The sequence below is a fragment of the Anser anser genome (assembly GCF_964211835.1).
Source record: "Anser anser genome assembly, chromosome: 5".
NCBI classification, from domain to species: Eukaryota; Metazoa; Chordata; class Aves; order Anseriformes; family Anatidae; genus Anser; species Anser anser.
In genome coordinates this window covers 9,565,568-9,593,554 of record NC_139725.1, presented here as the reverse complement: position 1 = coordinate 9,593,554, position 27,987 = coordinate 9,565,568, and the positions used below count along the sequence as shown (strand labels likewise).

Here is a 27,987-nt window from a genome sequence, read left to right as displayed (position 1 = left end):
AACTCCTTAATACTGGTTTTGGATTTTTATCTCTAAAAATCTTCGGAGAAGGAGAAAAATGCTGTTACTCTCTTGTACAGATAGATTCAGGTAGTGCTCTGGTTGGAGTGAATTTGTTGCCAAGGCTATATGACAGCCCACAAGTCTAGCTGAGGTTTCCCAAGTACTATTCATCATGTCCAGACAAACATTTGGCTTGACAAATTTTCATTGACCTGTTTACTCTGTTTCTCTACCAGTAATCAGGGCAGCATAGTTGGGTTCGCTGCTGACTGCTAGATCAGAAAATAGAGTCTCTAGAAGTTCTGGCAGTTCATCTTCAGTACTTGGCAAGCCCATAAGGCTTTTTCTCAAGAGTGTAACTTTCGAATGAGCTCTAGAAATGTGCCTAACTCTTTTTGAAGGGCAAAGGCTAAAAAAAATCTGAAACGTGCACTCTGCTTCTTCCTGACACTGGTGTGATCCTGACACAGTGGGCTTTGCTTACTAAAGAATTCTTAATTAAAGGAAACTAGTTGTCCACCATTAGGCTATCCCTTAAGCATGAAGCCAGAACCATCATTATTTTTGGTGTTCATCCCATGGTAAAGCAGGTTTAGTAGGCCCTGTAAAATTGCATCCCTCAGTCCTAAACCCAGACCTGTAGAACACGAAGGAAGAGAAATGCACCCAATACAGGCCACTGCAGATTTTGACCCAGAGTCAATATTCAGAACGAGAATGAATATACCCATTTATAGATTTGTTTTATGCCTTTTGCTATATATATGTTGTAAAAAGGCTTCAGAATCTGTTCAAAATTCCTTTCCATTTTCTCCTGGCCAATTCCTATTAAAATCTAATTCCTTTGGTTTGAGATAATGATTGATGTTGTGTTGTGTCTCATATGTCATCTTAGATGGAGATTCTTTTAAAAATAAATGTGGCAATTAAATCTCCAGGTTGCTTCAGTTTGCATACAGCTTGTTTTTAAGTAGATGATATAGAATAAGCAAAGTTTTCAATGAAGCTGCTAGTCCGTCTTCAGAGTCTTTAATGTGATGCATGTCTGTCTTCCTTCATTTGCATTGTCTTTGCCACAGAGAGGTAGTTTATTTCCACCAATAGAATGGGATTATTTTCCTGTGATCCTTGACAATCAGGATTTTCAGATAATTCACTGGTATTTCTGCTTAGGAAAGAAATGATTTTTTTTCAGCTTGTCTCTGACACCCTATTATTTCTAAGGGTCTAGGTGCAGGAGCTGTGATTTCATGTTTCCTTGGCACGATATGATCTATCAACTGATAATCTATCATTTGTATGGCATGTTTCTATTCAGCAATACTAATTTGTGAGAAGAAAGAGAAGGAGCTGAGCTAGCCTGAGCTGAAGTGGCAGCTGCAGAGCAGCCCTCAGTAGTGGTAGGTGTTTTAGGCATGTTTACTGAGAGACTGGTTGTGACCAGCCCTGTGCTAGGGAAGTAGTCAATGGAAACTGGCTGCCTTTGTTTTATCTCAGGGTGTGTGGCAAATAGTTCAAGCCCAAGGGTTAATGAAGGCAATCTTAACTTTGCTTTAACTTGTACTTATGTCACCCGTTCCCTATGCTGCACAGTTAGAGGCTTGGCAATACCTTCTCCCCACTGCGTTCAATGTGCTGGATGTGTCCTACTCGAGTTACACACCCAAGTGCTTGCACACTGAACCCCACAAGACTATTACCCCCACAGCTGCACTTCAGCCTTCCTTCCCTAACCACCTCTCCTCTGGGCCTGTCTCCCCTTGTACTTTCGTGCCGGGATCTACGGGAGGACTGTGGGCGCAAATCTGGACAACCAGCTGTTATCAGCTGCTTTATCCTGCCGGAGTGTTGGAAAAAGTTCTGAAAAGCACTAGTCTGTAGCCCAGAAATAGGGCCTGCTTCAGCAATTGATTGGGCACAAGTGAAATAAATGTCCCCTTGCGAATCAGTTTGTGAGGAAACAGGTGGCACATGGTTATTACAATGCACAGTTCAAAAGATGACAACGAGTCTATTGTAAATGAAAAAACAGGTATGATGCAACTAGCTTGTGATAAGCTAGGGAAAGGCAGGGGTACCCAGTGGGCAGCCAAGGACAGGATGCTTTGTCTGTGTGTATAAGCACTGAGCAATGATGAGGAAGCAAACGGCTGCAGCGTGGGCAAAAGATAAGTTACTTGCCACACGTCTGACCTCAGTCAGCATTCTGTGTCCCTGCTGTGCTGCTTTCCAGCAAGCCTTCTCTTCCTGGCCTGTGAGGGGGAGCATATCCTCAGCTTCTCCCAGAAGCCATCCAGTTGTATTTGCTGGAAGAGATCAAGGAGCCTCCTCCTGAGTACTAGGGAATGTCAGTGACAGTCCAACTGGCAGGGCACAATAGATCTAAACACAAGTGTTTTCCTGCCATTAATAGATAGCATCTCCTCCTTCTCAGCCATATAGAAAACACGGGTGTAAACATGAAAGGACAGAAATAAGCCCTGGTCTTTTTGATATTTTTAGATATTATCAGCTGACAGGGCAGATTGTGCAGGACTGAAAAATGACGAACATAACTATGTGACTCTCTTCCTGCCTCCCTCCCTCCAAAAAAAGGAAAGTGGGGGCTGGGGGGAGAGAAAGAGAGAGAGAGAGAGAAGAAAGGAGGCTCTGCTGGCAGCCTCAGGATAGTTAGTTTAAAAAGCAGGTGTGGGGGAAAATATGAGAAACAATCTTGTGGGATTCAGTGAGGAAACACTTCAAAAATATAATTTGATTAGGATACAGCCTGTATGATTCAACGAGGGGGAGGAGGTATTGCCTGGAATATGCATCTGACAAACTTTCACATCAAGAATTACTAAATTACTGTCATGCAGCCATGAGGCAGGGGCCAAAACAGCTTGTGGAATAGACAACTTTTTTTTTTTTCTTTTACAAACTCATATACTGCAACTTTTTTGAGTTGTTGGCAACTATGAAGGAGTCAGCATCATGAATTGCTTTTGCTTCTGGTTCCATTGATATATTCTGCCTTTTTATTTCTATTATGTTATCATGTGCTGCATACCCTTCCTAAGTTCTGTGGTGGACTGGAGAGCAGGTAAGGAAAATGAATCCTTTGCTACAATGAGGAAGAGAATGTCATATTTAATATGAAGGTTATTCAGGCTTTCTGCCTGATCAGGTAGGCCTTGACATCAATATGGACCACCATTTGTTTACTGACAACTATTTATTATGTTATTTATCTGTAATGTGACAGTACCTACAAATACATTGCAATGAACTTGTAGTAATGGTCAATGGCTGACTCAAAGAAATTCCGTAGGTAGCATCAGAGAAGATAAAGAGTAAAAGGAAAATAGAATTTTTTACAGATGGGCAACTGAAATAGAGATTTAAGCATTTAATGACTGCAGCCCCTAGCCTTTAGGTATAAATGGTATGCAGAATGTTAAATTTTGCCTACTAGTACAAGAAGGAGATTAGGCAGAATCTCAGCGTTGAACCTGCTCCAGCTTGTAAAGGAAATATGGAAGACATTGTAGGCTCTGAACTCTCCTCCTTCTTCAGCAGTGTTTCTCTCAGGCCTTCAAGGAGGAATCCATGGATTGTAAATTTGTTCCAAAAGTAAAGCACTGACCATCTTTCTCTCAGAGAACTGAACCCTTTTCACAGCTTTTCCTCCTTTTAAACTGATGATCATCTCATAAACAAGTCCATTGTTTGGTGCACTCGCTCAGGTGGAAAGATGCCTGGATGTCCAGCTTCTGGAAAGCAGGCAGTCAGAACTTGGTTATTATCTGTTTTGGACAATAGAGCTCTTCTGCATCATGCTAATGACCTATAATTGTAGATCTGTTTGGCTTTGAGAAGAAATGAGAGAGAGTAAGTATTCAAAAAGGAGACTGTTTAGTGCAGTGTTAAGAACATTCACTTGGAGAAAGAAGTCTGGGTGCGATATCGGCTTTCAGGACAAATTCTCTGGTGACGTTAAGCAGGATTTGCCTAAATACAAAGACAGTCCTAGGAACGATGAACAGAAAACCTCTGTAGGCAAGGTATACCTTAGCGCTGTGGTATCTCTAGTTATTAGTTTTCCTTATTTCTATTTTGGATACATTTTACAAGAGGAAAAGCGAACCACCCTGAGCTAGCAGGCCCTGGCTCTTCAGAGGCCTGGCATACACAAATGTGTTGTTTCTGAATACAGGTCAGATTTTGGCACATACAGCTCCTCAAACCGGGCAGTTCAGGATTTATTTTATACTTATATGTAACTGCACAGAAATGGTTTCACTCTGTGCAATGTCTTCTATTTCCAGATTTCTTTCTGGTAAAATGCAGAATACTGAGTAACTCCACAGTAGTAACTTTAGTTTGGGAGGAGAAAGCAGGTGTAGGAACGCATCTGGGAAGGTGAAGAGAATACTTCCATTTCAAAGTTTCCTGTCACCAAAGGAAACTTCTTGAGGGAGAAATAAATAGTGTATTCTTGATAAGCATGTTGTTGCTACAGTATTCTGTGATTCAAAAATAATCATTTTTTTTAGCACTGATTTATCCTATTTAGAAAAAAAAAGAAGCATTATCATTTTAATATCTGTTGGCAAGATGATTTTTTTTCTTTGCTTTGCTTTTTTTTTCTTTACCTGAAGGTATTTAGGAAACCTGGAGCTTGCTACAGAGCTGGTTGAGGCTGAGGGAAAGATGTGCATTTGCATCAGATCAGTTTTAAGATACTGATTAGAACTATGTATGAAAGTGGAAATTTCTTTTGCAGGTGTGCACAGCTTGTTTGGCATTAGCATAATGGCTCTCTTTTGAGGTCTATTCCATATACCAAAGTGTTGTTTATTAGAAATTAAATAGGGAGTTTTTCAGTTAAAACGGTTTAACATTTTTTCCCTCAAACTACTATCCCCGAGATAATTGGGCATCTTTCTATTTTTATTTTCAGGCCTCAATTGAGTAATACATGTTTACAGTTCATTCCTTCACTGAAAGTTCAATGTAACACATTGAAATGCATGGGACATTTTCTACTGGGTACAGGTAGAGTTGAATTGAGCTAGAAAAAGTCAACTACAATACTAGTAATATTCTCTTCTACACTACATTTTGTGATTTGAAATCAACTGGATATATAATTGCTGGATCTGCTCTTTTGTCCTGGTGAGTGTTCATCTGATTTCCAATTAAAACCATGAGAACATAGCCATTAATTAGACCCAAACCTACGCAATTTCACACAAAAAGTTTCCCTAGTGTTATGCAAAACTGTCCACTTTTAAAAGCACTCTTTTCCCCACAGTTTGCTAGGTCAGAACTCTTAAATTACAGGTACTCTTTAGAATTTGAGACATCTCAGGGCTCGACATTTAAATCGATTTTGCCTTGGAAAAAAAGCTTGGTATGAAATGTGTATATTTCAGTTCAATGTGAGCCCAAAGTTTTGGCTCTACAAAACTGTGGCATAGTTGCCCTACTACTTTAAGGTTCATTTACAAACAAACAAAAACAAACAAACAAACAAAAAACCAACAACAACGCTTTGAATTTAAGTAGGGTTTGAATGGTTCATATAACTCAGTCTGGGCTTCTGAAAAGGGGACTTCATCTACTAAGAGACATTCCTTAATAAACTTAGTGAAAATAAGAGGTACTTCCTAGTAATAATAATTATTAAAAAAAAATAGAAAGGTCAGAATAACAAGTTTGCAGGTATATTGATATTTTGACACATTAAATGTGAGGAGCAATGCATATCTTCTGATTTTCTTCCTAGTCAAAATAGCGTTATCCAAAAAACCAAACTGCTCTTTTTGAGGATTTGATGAAATTTGCTGATCTGTGTATTTTCCTTCATTTTTAAGTAATGAAAAAATAATGAGCATTCCAAAGAAACTGTTGAATCTCCTGAAATTTCAGTTCCCTCAGAAAACAAAGCTCTACAAAAAATGATGTTCCTTTTTAACACTTATCTAAAGATGTAGCAAAATGATTTCATTTGATATATCCTGGAAGTTGTTTGGAAAGGATTGTATTATTTGTGGCACAAATAGGATCAATGGAAAGCAGATAACTTCTGAGGCCTTTGAGGACTTCTAATAAAGTCATCTTGAGTATTTCTTCTAATTGAATCACTAAAACAAACAAACAAAAAAAAAAAAACAAAAAAAACCCACACATAACCCCTCAATGGAGTCCTCAATCATTCCCTGTATTTCTGAAAATAACATAGAGGTTGTAGTCTTTGTGCTTTTTGTTGAAGTATAAAAAGAAGCTCACAGGCAATTTGAAAAGTGTGTGATGTTCTTTTCATTCTTCATCTGCAATGGGAACTACATTGGAAAGAAATCTTCCTGGGCAGACACACAATTATTCCTATATTATGTTTCTGCCTTTTTATTTTCATTACATGAGATAAGAAATTCCACAAGACAGTTCTGTTATCCAGGTGGATATGTTTTGACTACAGCTTCATTGAATATTTATCTTAGTGTCTGGACAAATGTTTTTATTTCAAACGTAAAAATACAAATGATGGGTTCTAAGCCTTTATTTCTGGGAGCAAAAGCCAATTTTGGGAAGCAAAAGCAGTTTCTAGTTTGAATATAGAAACTTGTTCATGTACAGTAAAATTTCCCAAGTGTCATTCTTAGATGTGGATGCCTGAGTTTGAAAAGTTAAACCTTGGGGCTGTCATCCATTATGACCTCCCTTGTTCTCTTTGTCTTGTTCTCTTTTACTGTGTTTGGCTTAGGAAAGTAATTGGTTATTTCTAACCTTTTTTTTAAAAAAAAAAAAGAAGTTTCCTTTTCCAGTTGTGTAAGGAAATACTTAGCTTAATTTAAATTTTAAATCATTTTGGAAGTAAATGACAGTGACCAGCATTTTTAATGGAAGCCTCAAATGCAGTTGTAATTATTAAAGACAAATGCAGGTTATCATAGCTATGGACAACTTGTTGCTTCTACTCCTTTAGCAGCAGTAAAGGAAAGAATAATTCTTAGTAGTTCATTTGTAATACAAAAAAGCAGGAAAACTAGATTATTTTTTTTTTAGTTGAAGTGCTCATGAATTTTATCAGGGGAAGTAGAAACTGCGTTGGAGAATCATAATGGTGTTTCGTACAAATAACAATCAATTTCTCTAATTTTGTAATTCTTTTATTTTATTGAAAAGCGGAATCCTTGTATCTGTATCTAATTGTCTAGAAATTGTATAATCTAAATAAGCCGTATAGAAGGTAATGAGAAAATGGCATTTCCAGAATGTGGCTCATACCACATCTTTAATACCTGTTTACAAGCTTCTGACAACTTTCTAAACTGAAAAACTTCTTATTTAACTTGTTCAACCATTCGTCCTTATTTTCATTCCCTACCAGTTGCAAATACAGTCTCAGGTTATTACACAGTTGGCAGGAGAGAGGACTTGCAAAGGTGCTATACCAAACAGTATTTATGGGTCAGTGAACTTTCTCACTTTTACAGGCATACTACATTGGGAAACTGGTTTAGCTCATTTTCCTAACCACAGAATACAACTCAAGTGTTTGGAGAGCACTTTTTCAAAGTGAAATTGGCATGATTCACAGTTGCATCCAAGCCTCTCCTCTACTGCCACATCCACTTAAGCTTCAAAACAAGTTCTTAATGAGTTTAATCATATTTAAAATTTTAATCTTTTTCAACATTATTACAATTGCCTTTGGCAAAAATCAGTAGTACACTGAGCTCCACATGACTCAGACTCAAACCAAGTTTTGTATATTCAATTCTTTGTGAATCACCATTTCTTTAGACAAGCCTTTAATTTTTCAGTGTTTTGCACCTTTAATTACATTAGCGTGTATGTGATTAAAGAGAATATCTAAGAAATGTTAGTGACTGTTACAGAAGTATTTTCCATTTTGTCAGGGTGGAATTGAAACATATCCTCTCTTTCTTTCCGTCTACAGGCTCACAGAAAAGATGAGTGAGTTTCTTAGGGATATCTATTTATTCTTTCTATGTTGCGTAGTCCACAGTGATGATTGTGGCCTATTATGTCACAGACAATAGGTTTCTTTGATTTTTCAAAGGTTTTCTGTTAGCTTCATACCTACAAGTAATGTGATACTTCTTGACTTTGAGATTATCACTAGCAGATTTGATGGTGTATTTTGTTCTTTGTTCTTTGCACATTGCTCACATATGCCTGTGAGAAGTCTGAAAAGGATTCTGCAAATCTTAGTCATGGGGAACAATACCATATTATACAAGAATGCCTCTTTTAAATGCAAGTTCTCTTTTCTGGAATACAGGCCTACAAAGTAATCACCTTCCCTCAGTCACTGTGGTTCTAGAGTACTCTAAAGGTACACAGGAATTTAATATTTCATAGAAAACCTCATTTTCCCCTTTCCTGAGTTTTCAAGCTTCTGACTGAACCAATCAGACTTTTCAGTTCTGCTGTGGATTCATTACTTGAGTTTTTCAAATATATGAAAAATGAGCATGTCATATGTTGCATACAGGTGCCTTTGAGATGGTTTTGCATTGTCATTTGGCAGTAGATCTTGAACTGGTACAAACTGATTTGCTGGTTGTAACCTATAAATTATGAAGAAACCTTAAAAACAAAAAGACCTGTGTAAACCTATGCTGAGTTTACATTGTTTTATCTTTCTGAGATCCTACATGTCCCAGAAACAAAAACAACAACAACAAAAAGGCCTTTAGAAAGATGAATTAACTCCTGTCATCTCATTCATCATCTCTGTAGAGTGATGGCATCTTAAAGAAGAGCTAATAACAATTAATAAATTATTTGATTATTCATAAGCCCAACAGGTGTACAGTCCTTCCTTGCTTCTATTCCTTCTTGTATATCATTATTGCATTGTCTTCTAAGTGTTTAGAAGCTCCAGTTAATTCTTCGATGCAATCTATGAGGTGCATATACAGCAACTACAAGAATCTGTGGAAGTCAGTCCTGAAGAGCACCAGTGAGCTCTTTTTAGATGCACATCCTTTCTTAATGTACGCTCGCATCTTTAATGCTCATCTGAATCTAAGCTAATGCCTTATGCCACATTTGCTATGTTACATTACGCAACATAATGTGTGTGCACGTCTTGGTGTGTGCATGGTTATATTTGCATTTATAAACACCAAACTGTGCATATCCTATTCTAGAGTCCTGGGGCAGAGGGAGAAACCCTCTACCTGTATCATACAAATGACATGAAATGGGCAACAGCTTTCCTTACCTGTCTTTGGTTCCCGTATGCAGTGACCAAGGGTGTATATATAGCTGGGCTTGCTGGGGAGAGAGGGATGGAAAAAAAAAATATATATGGAATTTAGGCTGGAATTCATACACTGCAAGGTGCAGCTTAGAGAGCAATCGTCACCAGATTTTATTTCAGTCAGTTTCCCTCATTTATGCCATTGGTAACTATCAGTTTGATACCACTACTTTTGTAACTGAAATGTGTTACTGCACAAAGTCTGGTATGAATTAGTCTTTGTAAAACCTCAAATATTTTGTCATCCTAGGTTGTATCATTACAACCTCAATTAATCTTGAGCAGGCCAAGTTCCTGAATGAATGTCAAGTTCAAACTGTCGTTGTTTGGTTTTAAAATATCTGTTGGAAAATGTATGTATTCAAATATAAGTATTTTTTATATAGCTAAAACTATTTAATTTCTTATACTATAATATATATACTTAAAATATTTCTTATATTATTCTAATACCATTAGAATTTGCTTAAATTACAACCTGGTCTAAGTTTTGGTAAACAGGCTTTCAGAAGGGGCTCAACCTCTCTTGTAATTTTGTGCCTGAGTTTTGTTATTTATTGCAGTAGGCAAGTTTACAAGTCATAGCTCTCCAAGCATTCAGTTTACATGAGTAAGTGCTATACAATGCGCCTACGTTAAATGACAGAGCCAAAATCCAGAGTTTCATTTTTAAAAATTGCGACCTTGCTGACCCTCTAAGGATGGGAGAGCTTTAAAATAGTTACTGACTATTAAGACCTTTACAATTTTTTTCAGAGAGCTGCTTAGGACTAATTTAAGTTGACAAGTCTCCATAAAATAAAGACTAAGTATTTTCTAATTAAAAATTTCAGTAGAATACGTCATATTTCCAGGAACACATACACACATTAAAAATAGAATCAAACTAAGAGATGCTCCCAGGATTTTGAGCAGAAGGATACAATAAAAGAGCCGCTGGAGTCCCTTCTAACCTGAATGACTCTAAGATTCTGTGCCTGCACGTTTTTTTATGTAGTTAACCTCATGTATAGACTCAAATCAAGCAAGGGTTTTAATATCTAGATCCTGTGACAATGGGCTTGAGTCCTCTCTTAGTTTATCCTTTTAGTAAATTACCAGCCAACTATAGAGAGTCCCTCCTTTTCCATTTCTTGAATTCTTCTCCCTCTTCCCTGTTTGCTTCTTTTAGAACCATGTCTATTTCTTCTAGAAGTACGTCCCCGTATAGTAATTCAAGAAAAGTGTACTTTCCACATTGAAAATACTACCCCTTGCCATGAAAGTGCACGTTTGACAAAATTTTACATCAAATATGTGCAACCCCCCAGGCTAGAAGATTGAGAAGCAGAAGTCTTTACTGTCTCTGTACAGCCAGACTGATTTATATGGATAATAATATTAGTGACGTGTAATTCCAGTTGTTAGTAGTTTCACTTCACTGGAATACTTTTATACTTTAACTGTATGGTAAGTTGTTATGATAATTGAAATAATTCAGGAATGTAAGAGTAATGTGTGCTGGGAAGCAGAGTATCCTAGCTTGTTTGTTATTGAGCAATGAAACAGATATTAGAAGTTGTAATTTCAGAATGTTGGGTTATAATCTGCACATCTGAAAACTGTAATCTGCTTTCCTGAGAGAAGTCAGTATGCAGGCCTGTCACATAGGCTTGGTTCAGAACAGCAACTGGTAATTGATTCACATAGTCATGTTTTTGGTTCCTTCTTCTCCTGTGTCCCAAGAGAAATGACTGACTAGCACTTTACCTGGAGTAAGCCTATTTCTGTCTCATCTTGTCACTAAGAAGTGTAATATTCATGATAGGTCTGCTGACCAGCTGTGTTGACAGTGTGATACTTACATTGCAGAACTTTATTGTTCCTAGGATTCCCAATTCAGTTTTGTCTAGATCACTGCTAAGTCACAAGATACTTTCAGACACCTCTCAGTCACTTCTTGCCAAAGTAGAGCTCTTTTGGGATGAGAGTCTCAGTATTCTGTTATAACCCCCTTCAGCTACTGTGTCCATATAAATAAACATTTGTAAGAGATCAGTAGAGTAATATCAGAAGACAGTTACTGCTGTAATATGGAAATAATACTATTGGAGTGTAATCAAGTTAAAATTATGTGCACATAAATAAACTGCATAATTATTTTATTAAATGTGTAAATCACTTTATGATTTCTAGAATCACTTCTTTTAGCAGGTCATGAAACATTTAGCATGAGAGACTAACAGAACAGACTTTGTTACACAGAAACTTTTGCAACCTTTCGTAGAAGAGAATGTCGTTACGTTTTCTAGAAAAATGGATCCTAAACCAGTTGAGTCAGGCTTATTTGACATCTCTCACAGTGCAGACTGTTGTTGGTATTTGAAGACAATCCAGCTCTGAGCTGTAATTATGATGACAGATCTATTCATGTTTGTTGGTGCTGAGGATAGACAGCTGTTTTCACATGCTGGCTTACAATTTGACAACTGCAGTCCCAACAAATGCTTTTGATGTTCATACATGACAGAAATAAAAAGATCAAACATCACACACATAATGGCCCATTCTTCTTATCTTTATCTTACTGTTAAATCCATAGAAACAAAGGTCTCAAAGGGACCTTCAAGGATTTACCAGATCAGCGTTAAGGCAGATTCATAGCTACCCAGGGCACAGCAATCTGTGTTGTTTTGTCTCTGCTTATGAAGAGGATGGTTTTCTGGATGAGGTCTGGACTGAATTTTCCAAGAGGTAGATTCTTGCCCTGGTTTTGCTCCAGGATGTCCTTGGCCTAGATTAAATCACTACCGCTAAATTTTTATACCTTCCAATTCAGATTTCGCATTCTCTCTAATTATTCATTTCTACAGTAGCCTCCAAGTGGAGGTCTGATTTCAGTTGATGATCTTTAGGCTTCATTCTGGCCTTTTTACTTCTCTTTTTACCTTGCTCTTCCAATTAATCAGCTATTTTTCAATTGTTTTTCACCTTTCCTACCCTGCCATATGCATAGAGCTAGAGCTGTTACTCTGTACAGAGCAATGCAGTAAATGACTGGATAAAGATATAAGCTCTACCTTCTTGGACATCTACAGAGCCAGCCTGTGAATTTGTTTCACTGAGTATAAATAACAGCTATATTGTCCTTTCACTCGTACCCAGGTTATTTGTTCATGCTCAGTTACTTCTCCATATATTTTATAGGACAGAGACATCATGAAATATGTACATACGTTTGTATGGCTGGGAGTGAAACCTCCTAGTTTTTGTGAAAGATGTTTTCCTGTCATTTCATAAAATTGAAATAAGAAATCATAATATATAATTTTACTAGATACAACACTGATGAGTATTGGTTTTGGCTGTGGCACTGCCACCAGGCTATTATTACAACACGTATTCAAATGACATTTAATTTCCTACTCTGCATTTCTGAACAGCAGGCTGCTTTTGCTACTGCAGAGTCACATCCACAGAAAAGGGACAGATGTTCCACATTTTTCTTTATGCAATTGAAGAACTTTTCAAGTTCAGTAGCTAAAATACCACCAAAGAATCAGATAGAAACATTGTACAATAGATGACATTGTCCTAAAGAGATGAAGAAAATGTACTATTTAAATCACCAGTAGCACTCACGAGGCATACTTGATATAATTAGTAATTGTATGCTCAACAGGCACACATGGTAAAAGATAGTCAGTTCCTTCCTAGCACTCTAATAATGGGAGATTACATATAGATGGCTATTCAAAAGAGAGGATACAAGACTGTTGCCAACAACTGTAAGAGAGAAAGAGAGGATGAGAAAGTTTAATTAACAAATACTACCCAGAGAGAGATTTTGAAGAAGGAATGACTCATAGGATAATAATGCAACTTTGCCAGTGGCCAGGATAGGGAGGAAGAATATAAAGGAACAGCTCTCTTTTAATGAAGTAGATTTAGTTGCTATATCTTTGGGAAGTTGAAAACATACCTTTGTTGCCTGCTTACTCATCTCCCTGCTGTATGTTCCTAGTTTGTTAAGTTTAAAAAAAAAAAAAAAAAAAAGGAGGAAAAAAAAAAGGTGGTGGTGGGGAGCTGTTTGCTCTACTGCTGTCTGGCAAGGACAAAGGGTCTGAAATATATTTTCTGCAATAGAAAGAACTCTTTGTACCAAAAATAGTGTCAGTAGAAAAATAGAGTCAGAATAAAATGTAACATGTTGCCCAAGATTGCCTTTCAATCCAAAGTTTTACATACTTTTCTAGAGTTACAACATACTTGGAAAGTAATAGTTTTCAAAGATGCTTTTCTAGTACCACTAATACCCCTGGCATGGTCTGGATCTTTTATGACTTGACCAGAATTCTGCTCTGACAGGGAAAGTGGAAATTCAGAATTAGTTTTTTTAATTAATCTTATTAATTCAGTGGCAGCAATTAAATTGAAAGCTCCGAAGATCATTTGTATTCTCCCCTCTTCTTAAAGCATGCACTTTGGTGGGGCTGTTTCTCAGAGCATCCTGAGAAATCCCATGTTAGTTATGGGCAGATTATTGTCCCAAACTGAATTCAGACCACTACTCACTGTGTTGACTTATAAATTCATCATGAAATGGGAGTAATTTCTTAGTAGAAAGTGCCAGCCCATTTTCATTGTGGCATCTTCAGATACATGCCGATTCCGACCTTCCTTTGGCAAATGAAATTAGAGCTGGAGTAACCTGGCAACAAATGAAGTTGTTCGTTGAACTGCCTGAAGAAGAAACTGGGTTTTACCTAATGAGGCTGGATGTAGTGCTTCATTTGGCAGGCTCTGATCATGTTAGGAACAATATTTGCTTAAGATTAACAAAATGGTTAGTAGCAAGTGTAAACAAATACTGCTATTCTCTGTTTTCACAACATACTTTCATGAGATACGATTTCAAACTTTTAGCAAGCAGTTGTCTAATCCAGGAACTTAGTAAATACTTATGGTGAGATACTTCAGACACAGCTGATGGGTGCTGACTGAAATGTAGAGTTCTACATAGTTATTTTTAAAACTATTCTCAGAAGGAAGATTTCAACAAAGATACCCTTGAGAATGTAATCTATGGTTATTAAGAACAGTATAGCTTTCATCATAGACATGGATGAGATCTCTGAGTTTTAATACTGCAATGACTTGGTACTTCATTAGTATCTTCAACTTCTGTAGCAACTGAGTATTCAATTTAGTCCCTGACTGAAAGTAGTTCATCTATGTGATAGATTTGAATGGGCTTTGCTAACCCGTAGTGTATCTTCTGTTTTCCAGCATTCCTTTGTAATGCTTGATCTTTGGCCAGCGTAACTGATAAGATCAAATAACTGTTACCAATTTTATACAGATTGTTTTCATGTTCTGACATTTGCACTGTCCAACAACTCTATTGGGAAAATGTTTTACTGACAAAAAATCACCATGTTTATTGTGGTATCTGCTTAGTAATGCATTGTGATATAAATCAAGCTTTCTTAATTGATCAGTACCTCCAGTGTATTACAATGTAGTTTCCATTATGTCATTCTGACTTGTGACAGCTATGTCCTACTGTGGACAGCAAGAGTTGGTAAAGAGACTGTTAATTTCAAGTAGGTCTCATGCCTCTTGAAAACAAATCAAAGTTTCAGCCCTTGTAAATATGCAAAGTGTGAAACAAACCATCCTTATATCTATGATATATATGCTAAGGTATTTTCTATGCCACGTTATACGTTGGAGTTAGTTATCATCAGAGGGAACAAGAAGGGAGAATGTACAGCAGAGAGGGAGAACGAGAAGGTCTCTCATGCGGTGCAGTTTTGTCATTGAGTTTCCAAACATAACACAAGAGAAGCAACACCTTAGTGTTTACTGCCAGTCCTATAGCTGTGCGTGGCACTGATAACGCTGTGTGAAGATTGGTATGCCAGGGCACGTGCAGACTTTTGTAGTGGAGTATACTGAGTGGTGGAAAATACTGAGTTTTAAGATAGGGAAGGATATTTTATGTTTGGAATATTAACTCTTCCTTCTGTTTCTTTACTGTCTAAGTGAGCTTACAGCAACTTTCATTTTGACATGTTAGAATACCTTAAAGAGGCAGATCTTAAAAATACTTAAAAAAAAAAAAAAAAAAAAAAGAAAGAAAGAAAAGAGTCTTATAGTAGACTCTGTAGTTTCAGTACTGAAACTGATTCACTGTGATCTTTGTATGGAATACCTCACAAAAATTGCTGTGTGATAATGAGGTCTCAGGGAAGCCTGTAGGAAGACTACATTGTCTTCAGCTTTCTCGGATTCCAGGCTTCCCAGTGTGCAGGCTCTTTAAGTTGACTTGTTGCTTCCAGAAGCTTTAGGAACGTTTGTTACAAGTCCTTTTCTGATTAATATTAAAAAGAAGGAGAGAAAGAAATTCTTTTTAACAAGTTTGAAAAAGTTTCAGAATTTCTGATAGAATTGGAATTCTGTTTTATGACCAACTTTACTGTTCTAGCCTAATTTATCAAAGCCATAAGCTTATGTTTAAAGGTATTCCGTTCTGGCAGAGAATAAAACCTTTATTTTTAATGGTAGGCATGCGTACATAACAGACACCTGACTTTTCAAGGGGCTTTTTTAATTGTATCATTGATCCTCAATTTTATAAAGAGACAGAAAAAGACTGGCATTCTCTCACACTCTCATCCTTGTGACACGTAAGCGTTATTAGTTAGGATAGAGTACAAATGATTGAACTTAGTAAGCTTTTGGCTTCTCCACATAACCTGTCTTTTATAGGAATGCTTAAATATTATTTCCAGCCTTCTCATGCTGGAAACTCAGCATTCAAGTTGTATTAGAGTGAATTTTAATTTTAAAGTTGGAATGCCAAACATGTTTTTTACACAAACAAATAAGCTTGCTGCTTAAGCATTAAAATATACAATCAAATCAAACCAAACCCTTGAAACGACTTCAGGCTATTGTGGGATATGAGTACAGACGGAATGAGTATCATCTAGTATTCCAATAGGATTTTAATAAGATAACATATTTCTCAGTAAGGATTAAAACGAGTAAAGTAACATCTGCTTTTTCCTTTACATTCAACTAACTGTGAAGCAACTTTTGTTTTAAAATTGTATTAGAAAGAACATATATATACACACTTCAACATTTTTATGCTTCCTAAATTGATGTCCCACTGCTGCTCATAAGTGGACTGGCTTATGGATAGCAGTCATGAAAGGCCTTGTATCATTATATAATAATTTACTTTCTAGGCACAATCTTTGAGGTCAATGCATTAGAGGCAGAATGACAGCTCAGCCATATGTTATTTTTGTAATAATAATTAGCTAAAAAATGTTTATGGCCCAAGAATACTCCATTTCAAATAGGCTTTAATTTCAGTCATCAAAGAGACTGATGCTTCTCAGAAGCTCAAATTAATTTTGAAGTTGTGTAAAAGCACATCAAGAAAGTACTGAACAAAAATAAGCTATCCTGGTGACTGGGGCACTTATGAAAACTAAGCCTGAATGACTAATGCAAAGGTACCAAATCTGACTCATTATCCACAAGGAAAGTCATCCTGTTGTCACATCTTCAGTATCCCTTTGCTGAAAAGTCTTACGTAAGATGTTAAAGAACACTTCAACATAAGGTAAGTAAGGAGCAAGCACGCAAAAGCATGCAGAGAAAGCACACAGGGAATGGCTTCGCAGGGTACTTAGAATAGCTAATTAAACAGCAGCGAAGGACAACATGCAAAGCTTGCTGCATCTACACAGCTAGAAAAATGACAGCAGAAGGAACAAAGACATAGATGATCTTTTGTTAGACTACTTTCTGTCTGAAATGCTGTAGCAATTTGGCTGCTACCAATAATTAACATCTAATACTTGGGTCTGTTGGCCACCACATAGAGATAAGTTCCCATTTGTGGAACAGTCTGGTTGGAAAGCTGAGGAGAATAACTATCAATAAATATTGACGCTACACTGAGGACAAATGGCCTGCTTCGTAGCATTCCTTAATGCAGAAAGCTTTATCCGATTGTCTGCAAATGACATCTTTTTGGATTGTAAATCAGTTTCCTGATCTTTGTTTCCTCTCGTGCATCCAGAAGTGGATAAAACGGGGCCCATAATATTTAATATTTTCATTAATTACATGGGCGATGGAACAGAGTGCACTCTCAGCAAGTTTGAAGATGATACAAAACTGGGAGGAGCACTTGATAGACCAGATGGATGTGTTGCTGACCAGAGGGATCTCATCAGGCTGTGGGAAACGGACAAAGAGCAACCTCGTGAAGTTCAACAAAGGAAAATGAAAAATCCTGTGCCTGAAGAGAAACACAGCCATGCACCTGTACAGCCTAGGGGCCAACCAGCTGGAGAGCAGCTTTGCAGAAAAAGACTGAAGGTCCAGGCAGACAGCAGTCTGACCATGAGCCAGCAATATCTCCTTGCAGCAAAGAAGCCTGGCAGCCTTCTGGGTTGCGTTAGGAAGAACATTGCCAGCGGGTCAGAGAAGATGATTCTTCTTTATTCAGCAGTGGTGTGACACAGCTGGAGTGCTGAGTCCAGTTCTGGACTTCCCTAAGGACAACATGGATGAGCAAATCCAGGGTGGGCCATAATGATGATTTAATGGATTGGAGCATCTGTCATAAGGAGAGGCTGAAGGAGCTGGGACTGTTCACCCTGCAAATGATGAGGCTCGGGCGGGATGTTCCCAGTGCATACAAATACTTGATTGGTGGAACAAAGAAGACAGAGGAAGACTTTTCTGGTTCGTGCCCAGTGAGAGGACAAAGGGTAATGGGCTCAGACTGAATGAAATGCAGGAAATTCTTTTTAAACACATGAAAAGGCCTTTTTTACTCAGGGCAGTCAGACAATGTAACAGGTTGCCCAGAGGGAATGTTGTCTCCATCCCTGGGGATTCCAGACCCAAGCAGACACAGCCCTGAGCCACCTGCTGTAGCCTACCCTGCTCTGAGCAGGGACTTGCAGTAGGTGATTTCCAGAGGCCACTTCCACCCTTAGCCACTCTGTGATTCAGCTCACATGTTGCTTTCCTTATGACAAAGTGATAGTCAGAGCCTAGCCTTTGCTCTTAATTTTTGTCTTAAAACCAGAAGCGCATTCTCTTCTTTGCCTATATAGTAGACAATGTTTCTTCTCTCTTAATTTGAGAAAAAAAAACATGTATGCAAGTGACTTTTAGTTTTACATGGAGTCCTTTTTCTGCACCTGTTTGGTTACTCTTTGCCTCCCTGAGGTGTAAAACTTCTGCCTCCCCTCACAACTACCTGACATTCTCTAGTGGGACTGTATCTTTCACTTGATTTTGCATTTAAATTCAAATAATGCAAGTAAATGAAGAACCTGGACATTTTTTAAGTTATTTAGGATCTAGTAACTGAATACATGTATTTGAGTGAATGTTAGAAGGAAGCATTGTGTTTAGGGCCTTGGAAGATATAAATGTCCTTTGTGAATTTAAAATGAGGCTTTCAGAAATACTCAAGACATGTTTATTGTCTTCTCTGAGAGAACACTGAAGTCTACCGTACACCTAGCATAAAGGCAAGTAGATGGATGATTCTGAAAATCTTGTATTGTAATTCTCTTGTCTTCTCTTGTATGACCATGAATCAAAGTCATTTAACAGTTCATTGTCTCAGTTTCCACGTTTGTCAGGTAGGGAACACAAACCAATCTGGCAAAGCTGTTCAGAAAATTAAACCACTGAGTATTTGTATTGTGCTTCACAAACAGAGCTGTGGAGAAGAGTTAAATAGTATTCTTTTACATGCAGGAAACATGCAGTAGCCTCTATGTAAAGGTTACAGTACTCATGACTGTTATGATTAAAAACATGCATGCATTTTTAAACCTACCTTTCAGAAGTACCCATAATTTACCGAAGTACTCACTATTCCAGATGAAATTTTCCAGGCCAGGTCTCCTTCTTAAAGATGATGTCTTGTTAACAGTGGTTAACAAAAATGAGGCATAGTCACTTTGAATATTAAAAAGTGGAAAAGTGTTACTTTTCTCTTTCTCTTATCTTTCTCTCTCTCTTTTTCTTTGAGAAGAAAGCTGTGTATAAAATACCAGACTATCATGTTGTATTATTTCTGAAGTGTAATGTACTATCATGTAATAATATTGTGCTAGAATATGTGATCTCAAAGGGCAGAGTTAAGGCTGTATTTATAATCTTCATTATTATTACCTGACTTCATTATATTACCTGACTTTTCCATATATAAGCTTGTGTCCTCAGCATTTCCATTTATATTATTTTTGTTGTAGAAGGCAACCAATTATTAATATTTATTAATGTTCCAGTAAACATAAATTTGTTCTCTCACTGCATTTTTTTATCATAAAAGAAATCAATAAATGTCATGACAAAGTGTTTTCATTATGATTTTTATCATGATATCTATTGCTTTATGCCATCTAGTGGACTTTATTTGTGTTCAGTATCAGCTTTAATAACCGCAGAACTTTCACCACTATAACAGATGCTATTCCAGTATGACTTTTTCATGTTTTCTTGATATGCGATTGGGTAATGGAAGATCTCATGATGATGCATAGGACAAGTTGCCTTGTTACACACTTTAAGATGGAACGAATTAAACAAACTTAAATAACAAATGTTCAAAATGTTATTACTAATTTGAATGGATGCCAGGGTTTTTTTTCAGTATTACATATGTGTTTGTTCTTAGTTTGGCTGAAATTTTGACTATGAATAATGAAGCACTGAAATAAGTAAGCTGACCAGAAAATAACTTACAGCAAGATAACACTGGGTGAAGTGATTAAGGATTATAATATTATGTAAAGAGGCATAATTGCAGTTTGGGGATTTGACTGTCCTAAAGAAACGTTGTTGATGTGCAGGGTGAATTTATTTTTAAAAAGACTGGGTTTTGTTTGTTGTTTGTTTTTTGTTTGTTTGTTTTAACGGGAATAAAAACTGCCTCTTCTTTGGACAAGGAGAGGTTTAAGATTTCAGAAATGTTTAATCTAAAATGCTGATATTAAATGTGCGGTCCTTTGCTTAATTTAATTTGGCCAAAAAAAAAAAAAAGTGTTATTGGATAACAGCTTTTGAGGTATATGTTCTGAACTCCACCTGTTGTTAGCCAGTCAGTAAAACTAATTTATCCAGCTTATCCATTCTCATATGCATCCATTCTGTAGTAGGTCTGTACAGCAGTAGGTTCCTGCTGCTTCTAGAAGCAGGGAAGTGGAGTAGTTGTAGCAAATGGGCTGAGATAAAGATTTCTGATGGCTGATTAACTCCATTACAGAAATTTGGCAGGCATATGCTTTCCATGTACAATATGGCTTTGTCAGTCTTTATAACGGTTCTTGTATTTTTTATCTTCTACCACTTCTTAACTTGTTGTTAAGGAACTTGGTATCTTAAAACTTCAGCTGTGGATATCAGGAAATGACATTCTTGTTTTGGTTTTCACTGAAGAAATTATATTTATAGCCTTTTGGTGCTAAATTAGAATGTGTTGAAACGAGTGTGACCCTGCATATGTAAAAAACAGGAAAACATGAGAAAAAATGCGCTCAATGTTCATTGCTCTTAAAAGTAAAGATTTTTAAATGCATCAAGGATTTTGGGATTTGGGTTGGCAGTACTGGCAATATCACACATAACTCTGGCATGGTATATCTGAATGTGGGCATTTTGCATTCCAGCAAATGGAGCTTCCAAAAATGTTATTTTCTACTGATGGAGTTCCACTGGAATTGAAGCTGCCAAACCTATTTTTACTTGTGATTCTGATTTTAAGTCACAGCTCCAAAAGAAAAAGTTAATTAGTCCTTTATAAAATCCAGCAGTTGTGACTAGGAAATTCAGATGTTTTATGATTTTCTGTTAACGTAGAAGCACCAATCCTGCTTTACATGTCCATCTGACACCTGCCACAAACTAGAAGATAATAGAAGAAGGGAAAAAAAAATAGCCAAACACACCCCAACTCTAATGGCTTTACCGTAAAGATTTTAAAGTAGGAATAGTCGTTTCTTGAAGGACAGATGTTCCAGCAAAAACAATATACTCTTACACTGCTGTCAAGCTGTTGAAGCATAAAAGCCAGGTTTAACTAAAAAGCAAGACTACAGAGGCCTCTTTTGCTGAGTTGTGTTACACTGTGGTAACAGACTGAGTTTTAATTTTAGTCTGTAGATAGGGGCAACCTGAAACACAGCACCATTGTCAAAAAAGAGCACGTGCTTTGTTGCTGTACCTTTGCTTCTTTGTAATACTAGAGGCTTTGTGTCAGAGGCTAACGTTTCATTTTATTAAATATTTACCAACAATCTATTGACCATATGTCATAGAGTTTGCATGGTGACAGACTCAGTATTCGTCACCTTTTCAAGATGATTCTGTGAAATCTACAGTGCTATACAAGTTCACAAAGCCCTCTCAGTAACCCAGGTTTTTGTTCTCCGCACTGTCTCTGCTAAACTGGTGTCAGTATCACATTTGTGCTCTGTTGAAATGGTTTTCAGGAATGAGCTTTTCAGGACTTTTCTGCGGGGTACCATGGAAGATGTCAGGATTCCCTTCTCAAGTACTGTTTATCTGACAATATTTGTCTTCAAGTATTTTCTAAGTGTGGAGACACTTTCCATATGGAAACATTATTAGTCAAATGATATAATAATACTTAAAAGGCTCTTTACCCTCCATTGTTGTTAGGATTATTCAGCAATCTGGTTCATTTTATATGTTGTTACAGAATAATCAGCTAAAATGATGGAAATTTATTGCATGTTAGGTTTTCATAGGATTTGAATAAAGTTCGTATTTTGTGTATGGGGGAAAAACACTCAATGCACTTGTTAAAGGTTATTATCTCATCAATTTAAATTGTCATTTCAAGACAATATATTCCTCTCATCTTGTCTAAATTACTATTTCCGTATTTTCTGATGCAGAATAATTTCATGTAAGATGGGAAAATGGTGATAATATCAATTAAAGTTAATTGGAAGTTATTAACAGCTTCTAATTTCTGTAATTTTGCGTGAATGTATAAACAGGTATGTTTACATGCTGTAACGTAGAAAACTGATTGGATTTCAAGATAAAAAATTATGTTATTATGATTATGAATGCAAAATGTAACAGTTACAAACAGCAAACTACAGACGATTGAGTGACATGCAAGAGAACATCGTTGATTACCAGAAGAAAAAAAGGACTTGAAGGAATAGGTCACTGTCCATCATTTACCTGTTCAAAATAAGGTTCCTACAATTGTTTATGTCTCTAATATCAGGTGCCGATTCTGCCTTGTTAGGGACAGAGTTATGCCACCTCCAGCACCTAGGTTTGCTGCTTGGAGAGATTCAAAGAGCCCTGCTAGGAAACGCATTCCCTGGGTCCTTTCCCACCAGTAAAACTTTCTCTCTTCACATCCATCTCATGACCCAATGTGAATGTACAGACAGAAATAATTGGAGGTCTGAGTAGTCTGTCCAACAATGGTAGCTCTCAGTGCCTACCAGGAAAGCACTTCACACTCATGTACCAAATCCCAAGAAGATTTGTTAAGGATAAAGTGTTCCTTATGTGTCAATCCGTGTTGCATGGTAGCTGGATGAGAACAGGGTGACACAGGTTCTTTTCTTTCCAGTTCTTCAATACCTTGGTCGAGGCTGCGGAGTCAGCATGGAGGACTCCATAGCCTAGGTCAAACTGGGGGGGCGGAAATTGTGCTGTGACTCACACACAGCCCAGACACAGCTCTTTTGTGGCAAGAAGTTAACTCCATGGTTTTATTGCACTGTGCAACACATGCTGGGTACAAAGACTTCTGTGGCACAGGGGGAGAATAATTAGGTAATTTTTGTTGGCTAAGCAGTATTTGTTCTCATTTTCTTCTTCCTTTTGTTTTTGGGGGGGAGGGGGGAAGTAGTGAGAACAAATTGTACAATACAGCCATAATCTACAATCCAGCTAGAGAAAAAAGCACAGTGGCAACAGGCTTTTTAAATTTTATTTTTATTAGTATTTGTATTTTATTGTAAGCTTTTGTAGAGCTTCTGGACAGTAACAAAATATCAAAACAAAAAGATTAGTCACTAGATGACTGGGACATGGTTAACAAAACAGGCAAAGGTATTACTGCTCTTGAGATCTGTGGCCATCTCAACAAAACTGGTTTTGCTGTGTTGCCTGCTGTGGGTACTTGAAAAAGCACATAATAAAAGTTTATAACTGATATTATTCTGTGTCTATGGTACTTGTTGACAAACATTCTTGTCAGCTGTGCTTTTCCCTTCCTTTTAGAAGGGAACGTACCAGGGCCAGTTCAACCAACCACAAGAAAACATAACAGAGTGAAGGCTGAGTGCCTTTAATGTGATGCTGGAGTATACGTTACCTGAAAAAAAATGAGATTTAAAGGGCTTGTGATGAGACGGTTGACCTAATTTTGACCTCCATGTTATTAACAACTCCATGTGAGTCATCATATAACATTTTTTCTAGAATCTTCTTACCACCATCCTATCCAAAGTGGTAGTAAACTTGGCAGCCATGGGCTTAAATGTAATTGTTTAAAAGCATGATCTGATACAGTTTTCACAGCCAAAGTAGATAAGATTAGATAAAGAAAATTTTGGAGAACTATGGGTAGCGAGTTGATCTGTAGCAGCTGAATACCGCCCTCCCCAGAAGCTTGCTGTCCTTCTAGTTATAAAGTAAACCTACAGCAAGCTTTTCATGCAGATGTTAATAGTATGATGATAGTATGAATAGTTCAGATATTCTCACCACAGAAGGGGCGAACATCTCCTCACAATCTGAACAGGGGTAGTTTTTTTGTTTTTTTCGACTGAACTATGAGGAATGGATTTTCTTTAGGCAATAACTCGTTAGGCACATGAACAAAAGCAGTTGTGGAGATAAGGGAGTGTTAAAATTTGTGCTTTACAGTTTACTATTTGTTAACTGATGATAAAATACTTTGCAACTTAGTTGACCACTTCTAAATTGTGAGGAGCAAAGAGAACATTTAAATGAAACTGTTCATATCTAATTAAGAAAAGTGAATTTGTATCCTTAGTATATCTCGGTTTTCTATGGTAGAAAAATTCCGAAGCTGCAAAAAGCTAAAGCAGTTGAATCACTTAAAACACTGAGTTTAGCTTGGGAGCTCTGGAATGCAGGCTTGTTCCTCCCCCTCTACATTACAGACTAATAGCAGATGAGGATGGGGCTGAGATGGACATAGATGTGCAGGAGAAGGTGTTCTTTGCTGCTTGGATCAGATAGTTGTTGCTAGACATAAGTTAGTATGCATATGGTTTAAAACAAACAAATACAAACAAACAAACAAAAAAAAAACCAACAACCTCCACAGGTTTTGACTGTCCAAATATGTAAAAGAAAACAAAATCACAGTACCTGGGAAGTGCTCATTTTTCACATTATATACTCTCCATGGTATTTCCCAAGGGCAAAATGAATGATACAGAAGCAGGTAAGGAAGTCATAGCAAAAACAGGTTCACCAGTGGGGAAAAAAAAAAAATCATTGTTTAAACTGATTCTATTACTTATTTTATATAAGAAGAAAAGCCCTCAGTGATATACATATTTTTATTTTCCAAACGGCTTCTTTTCTGAATGAAGGCCATTTTTAACCAATAATAAAACAAAAAATTCAATGCCTACCAGTCATTTCCCTGTAGTAGCTAAACACTGAGCTAAATACTGTTTTTTTTTGTTTGTTTTTGTTTTTGTTTTTTTTCCGTCTTCTGAGAAAGCACATTTAGGAATTCTGTTAGTTTCCTAAGAATCTTTTTCTCTATGGCTGAAGCCTTTCTTGTAGTACTCAGAACTGCACATGAATCCCCCAAACTTTTAGTTTCTTAGCTCCTTAATCTTTAGAGAAGGGAGATTAATATCACCATAAGTAATCCAAAGCACACTCAACTGCTTGTTTCTTTCAGGCCTGTGACTAGAAGTCTGAAGGAGCGGGCTAGGCAGAGCTCCTGTCCCAGCTGGCTGAGACCCAGGTGCTTGGTGTTAGGAGATGCCCCTGGGCAAGTTGGAAGGTATGAACACTGAGAGGAGGGGACAGGTGGGGACTCAGCAGGGGGTTGCAGATCAGGCTGCAGCAGCTCTGAGGGGGGAGGAAGGTGCCGTTCAAGATAATAGTTAAAACAGGAGGTTTGTAAAGCCCCTGGGCTAGGGGAGAAGTTTATGGCCCTGGGCAAGACAATGAGCTTACTGCTTTGTTACAGAAAGAGAGATGTAGTTATTCTAAGACAGCTGAAAGTGAGGTAATATTTATTTTAAGGGCTCTGAATATAAATAAACTTCTTCCAGAATTCAAAAAATACCTGAAGGTCTACCTGAAGCCAGGAAAGAGTGCCCCACCTCAGTGCTTATCTGCTGGGAAACTGAGTATTAGAACAATTTATCTTCCCCCTTCTTCGTTCGCTTCTGATGCCCACAGCAATTAATGAAGGACAGAAAGGCCTTGTGCATGCCAGGTGCACAATTCAATAATCATCCTCCCACAAAGGAGGTTCAACTCCTCCTTTGTTGCCAAGGTTCAGGGAATAGAGTGTACGATGAAGTACAATAGCTTTCTCCGTCAATTGTATATCTGTATCTCTTTCAGTCTGTAGGGGTGTAGTGTAACATTTCTGTAGCTGGGAGAGTGAGTAGCTTTTTCCAAACCTGTAAGAGCTATTCCAAATCGATTCCTAAGTGTTAGAGTGATTCAACCTTCACCTCCTCTGCCAGCGTATGAAACATCAGCAGCCATGTATGCTTTGAATTCTTGCCAAGTGCACTTATGATTCAGGAGAAAACAACAAGAAAAAATGGCTTCATGGCTGTTGCATATTAAAAAGACCTTGAGAATTATGTATGGGATGGATTAAGTTGTCTACAGCATACGGAAAAGGTCTGAGCTAAGGAAGTTGCTAGAAATTGTAACTCTTTAAACCTGTTAGGTACTCCAGCCTCTGATTATCTAAAAAGCTGTGTTTGTAAAGAAGTACAACAGTTCCACAATGTAAATAATTAATATGTTGAATCCTTTCAGATAAGCACAGATGATCAAGAGTATTTCTAACGTTTGCTATGGGCGCCTCTTTTAAACTAGAAAACTTTTTTTTTTTTTTCTAAAGAATGTATGGCAAAACCCTTAAGTATAAAAGGATAAAGTAAAATTAGAAAATAGGAACTTTCAGAAACATGGAAACTGTTGCATATCACCACAAATATGTCAGTTTATTCTAAATTTCAACCAATGACAAGCAACTTAAAATTGATTGTTATTTCTAACCTTTGCAGAAGTCTATAAAAATAGTTGTTATAACATGCAACAAGAAAGCCTTGCCATGTTTCCCCTGATGATTTAGAATGCAAACATGCAAATGACTTATCTTTGTCTCTTGTCAATTTTGATTTATTTAAGCCATGAAATAAGAGGTCAAGTAGCATTTCTTTCCTTCCCCAAACAGTTGATGCTTTGCATTACTGGCATTAAAATTGTGAGAGAGTATATGGATGCGTGAAAAAAAAAATATATATATATATATATTTAACTAGTTTAGGAGAGCTACTCTAAAACTATTTTATTTTTTTTTTATATTATGATCCAAGCCACAGATAAATCTTCAAAGCTAAGAATGATATCAGAGTTTACCCCTAAATTTTATTATTAGATTTTATGATAGTGAAACTTTCAGTTCAAGCATCAGAGAAGCAGAAATGAGTATAGTCCAAACCTAGCCTAAGGTCCTTTCTCTTTTCAGGTTGTTGAGAGAAGTATAAATTGTAAGGTAATGTGTACTTTTCCTCTTACAGATATGGGAACTGTCATTATTCATTTAAAGAGAAGGGAAAACAAAACAAAACAAAACAAAAAAACACCACTATACAACAGAAGCCATCTAGGGCAAAATTATTTTCCTGAAAAATGTCATGCAGTGATAATTGTAACCTCTTGAGAACTGGGCTTTATAAAAAGAATTGTTGACAGATCCTTTGCAATTGGGTACTTCAGTTACTTCAGTTCTTCATTTTGTTCTATTCCTAGACATGAAAAGTATCCGTTTCAAGAACTTAATTCACAAGTTGATCTGCTTTTAAATGTTGAAGTCTAGCAAAATATGCTAACACAAAAGAACCTTTATTTGTAGAATCAGATAAAGAATGTTAATAATGGACTTGCTTGAAACTCATATTAAATGCAAATCAGAAACTATGAATTCCCTTTTCTATCCCTCCCTCATTTTTTTAGGAGGGTGCTTTCTTAGGAACAAGCAATTTCTGTCTATTTTTGGCACTCTGTACATATATTTCAAAAAATTCAAAAGAAACATTTTTACTTAAAAAATATTAGTATTTTAATGATACCTCTACGTATGCTGAACAATACCTGTTGGAAAACAATTTTCTCTTGATAGCGATAAAAGAATTTTGTTTGTATGAATTATTTTATTTTTTATGAGTTGATAATAATTAAGTTTAATTTAATTTTACATGTGATCCTTTTTGTTACTGTGTTGCAACAGATTCTAGTTGCCTTCAAGTCCCATTGCTGATCTACAGCGCACACATGTTTTTCATGAAGCATCATTAATTTCTTGCACCTGGTAGAAATCACCAGTGGCAGACAGAAATTGGGAAGTTGCTCTGTCTGCATGTAATGGTCGTTTA

The 27,987-nt window shown here is 37.0% G+C and overlaps 1 protein-coding gene and 1 long non-coding RNA gene across 2 annotated transcripts in view; one reads left to right on the top strand and one right to left on the bottom strand.

The window, feature by feature from the left end:
- The window catches only part of LOC310900669, a 62,338-nt gene extending 48,113 nt beyond the window's left edge, over window positions 1-14,225 (bottom strand). Inside the window, exons 1-2 of the long non-coding RNA XR_014585330.1 lie at window positions 13,245-14,225; window positions 9,245-9,297 (exon numbers count right to left, since the gene is read on the bottom strand). This is a non-coding gene — a long non-coding RNA (uncharacterized lncRNA). The remainder of the gene's footprint in view (window positions 1-9,244; window positions 9,298-13,244) is intronic.
- The window catches only part of LOC310900663 (uncharacterized protein), a 252,722-nt gene that overhangs the window by 37,988 nt on the left and 186,747 nt on the right, over window positions 1-27,987 (top strand). The window contains exon 4 of the mRNA XM_083838957.1: window positions 25,260-25,364. Within this exon, the coding sequence (XP_083695083.1) occupies window positions 25,343-25,364 (22 nt within the window). The 5' untranslated portion in view covers window positions 25,260-25,342. The remainder of the gene's footprint in view (window positions 1-25,259; window positions 25,365-27,987) is intronic.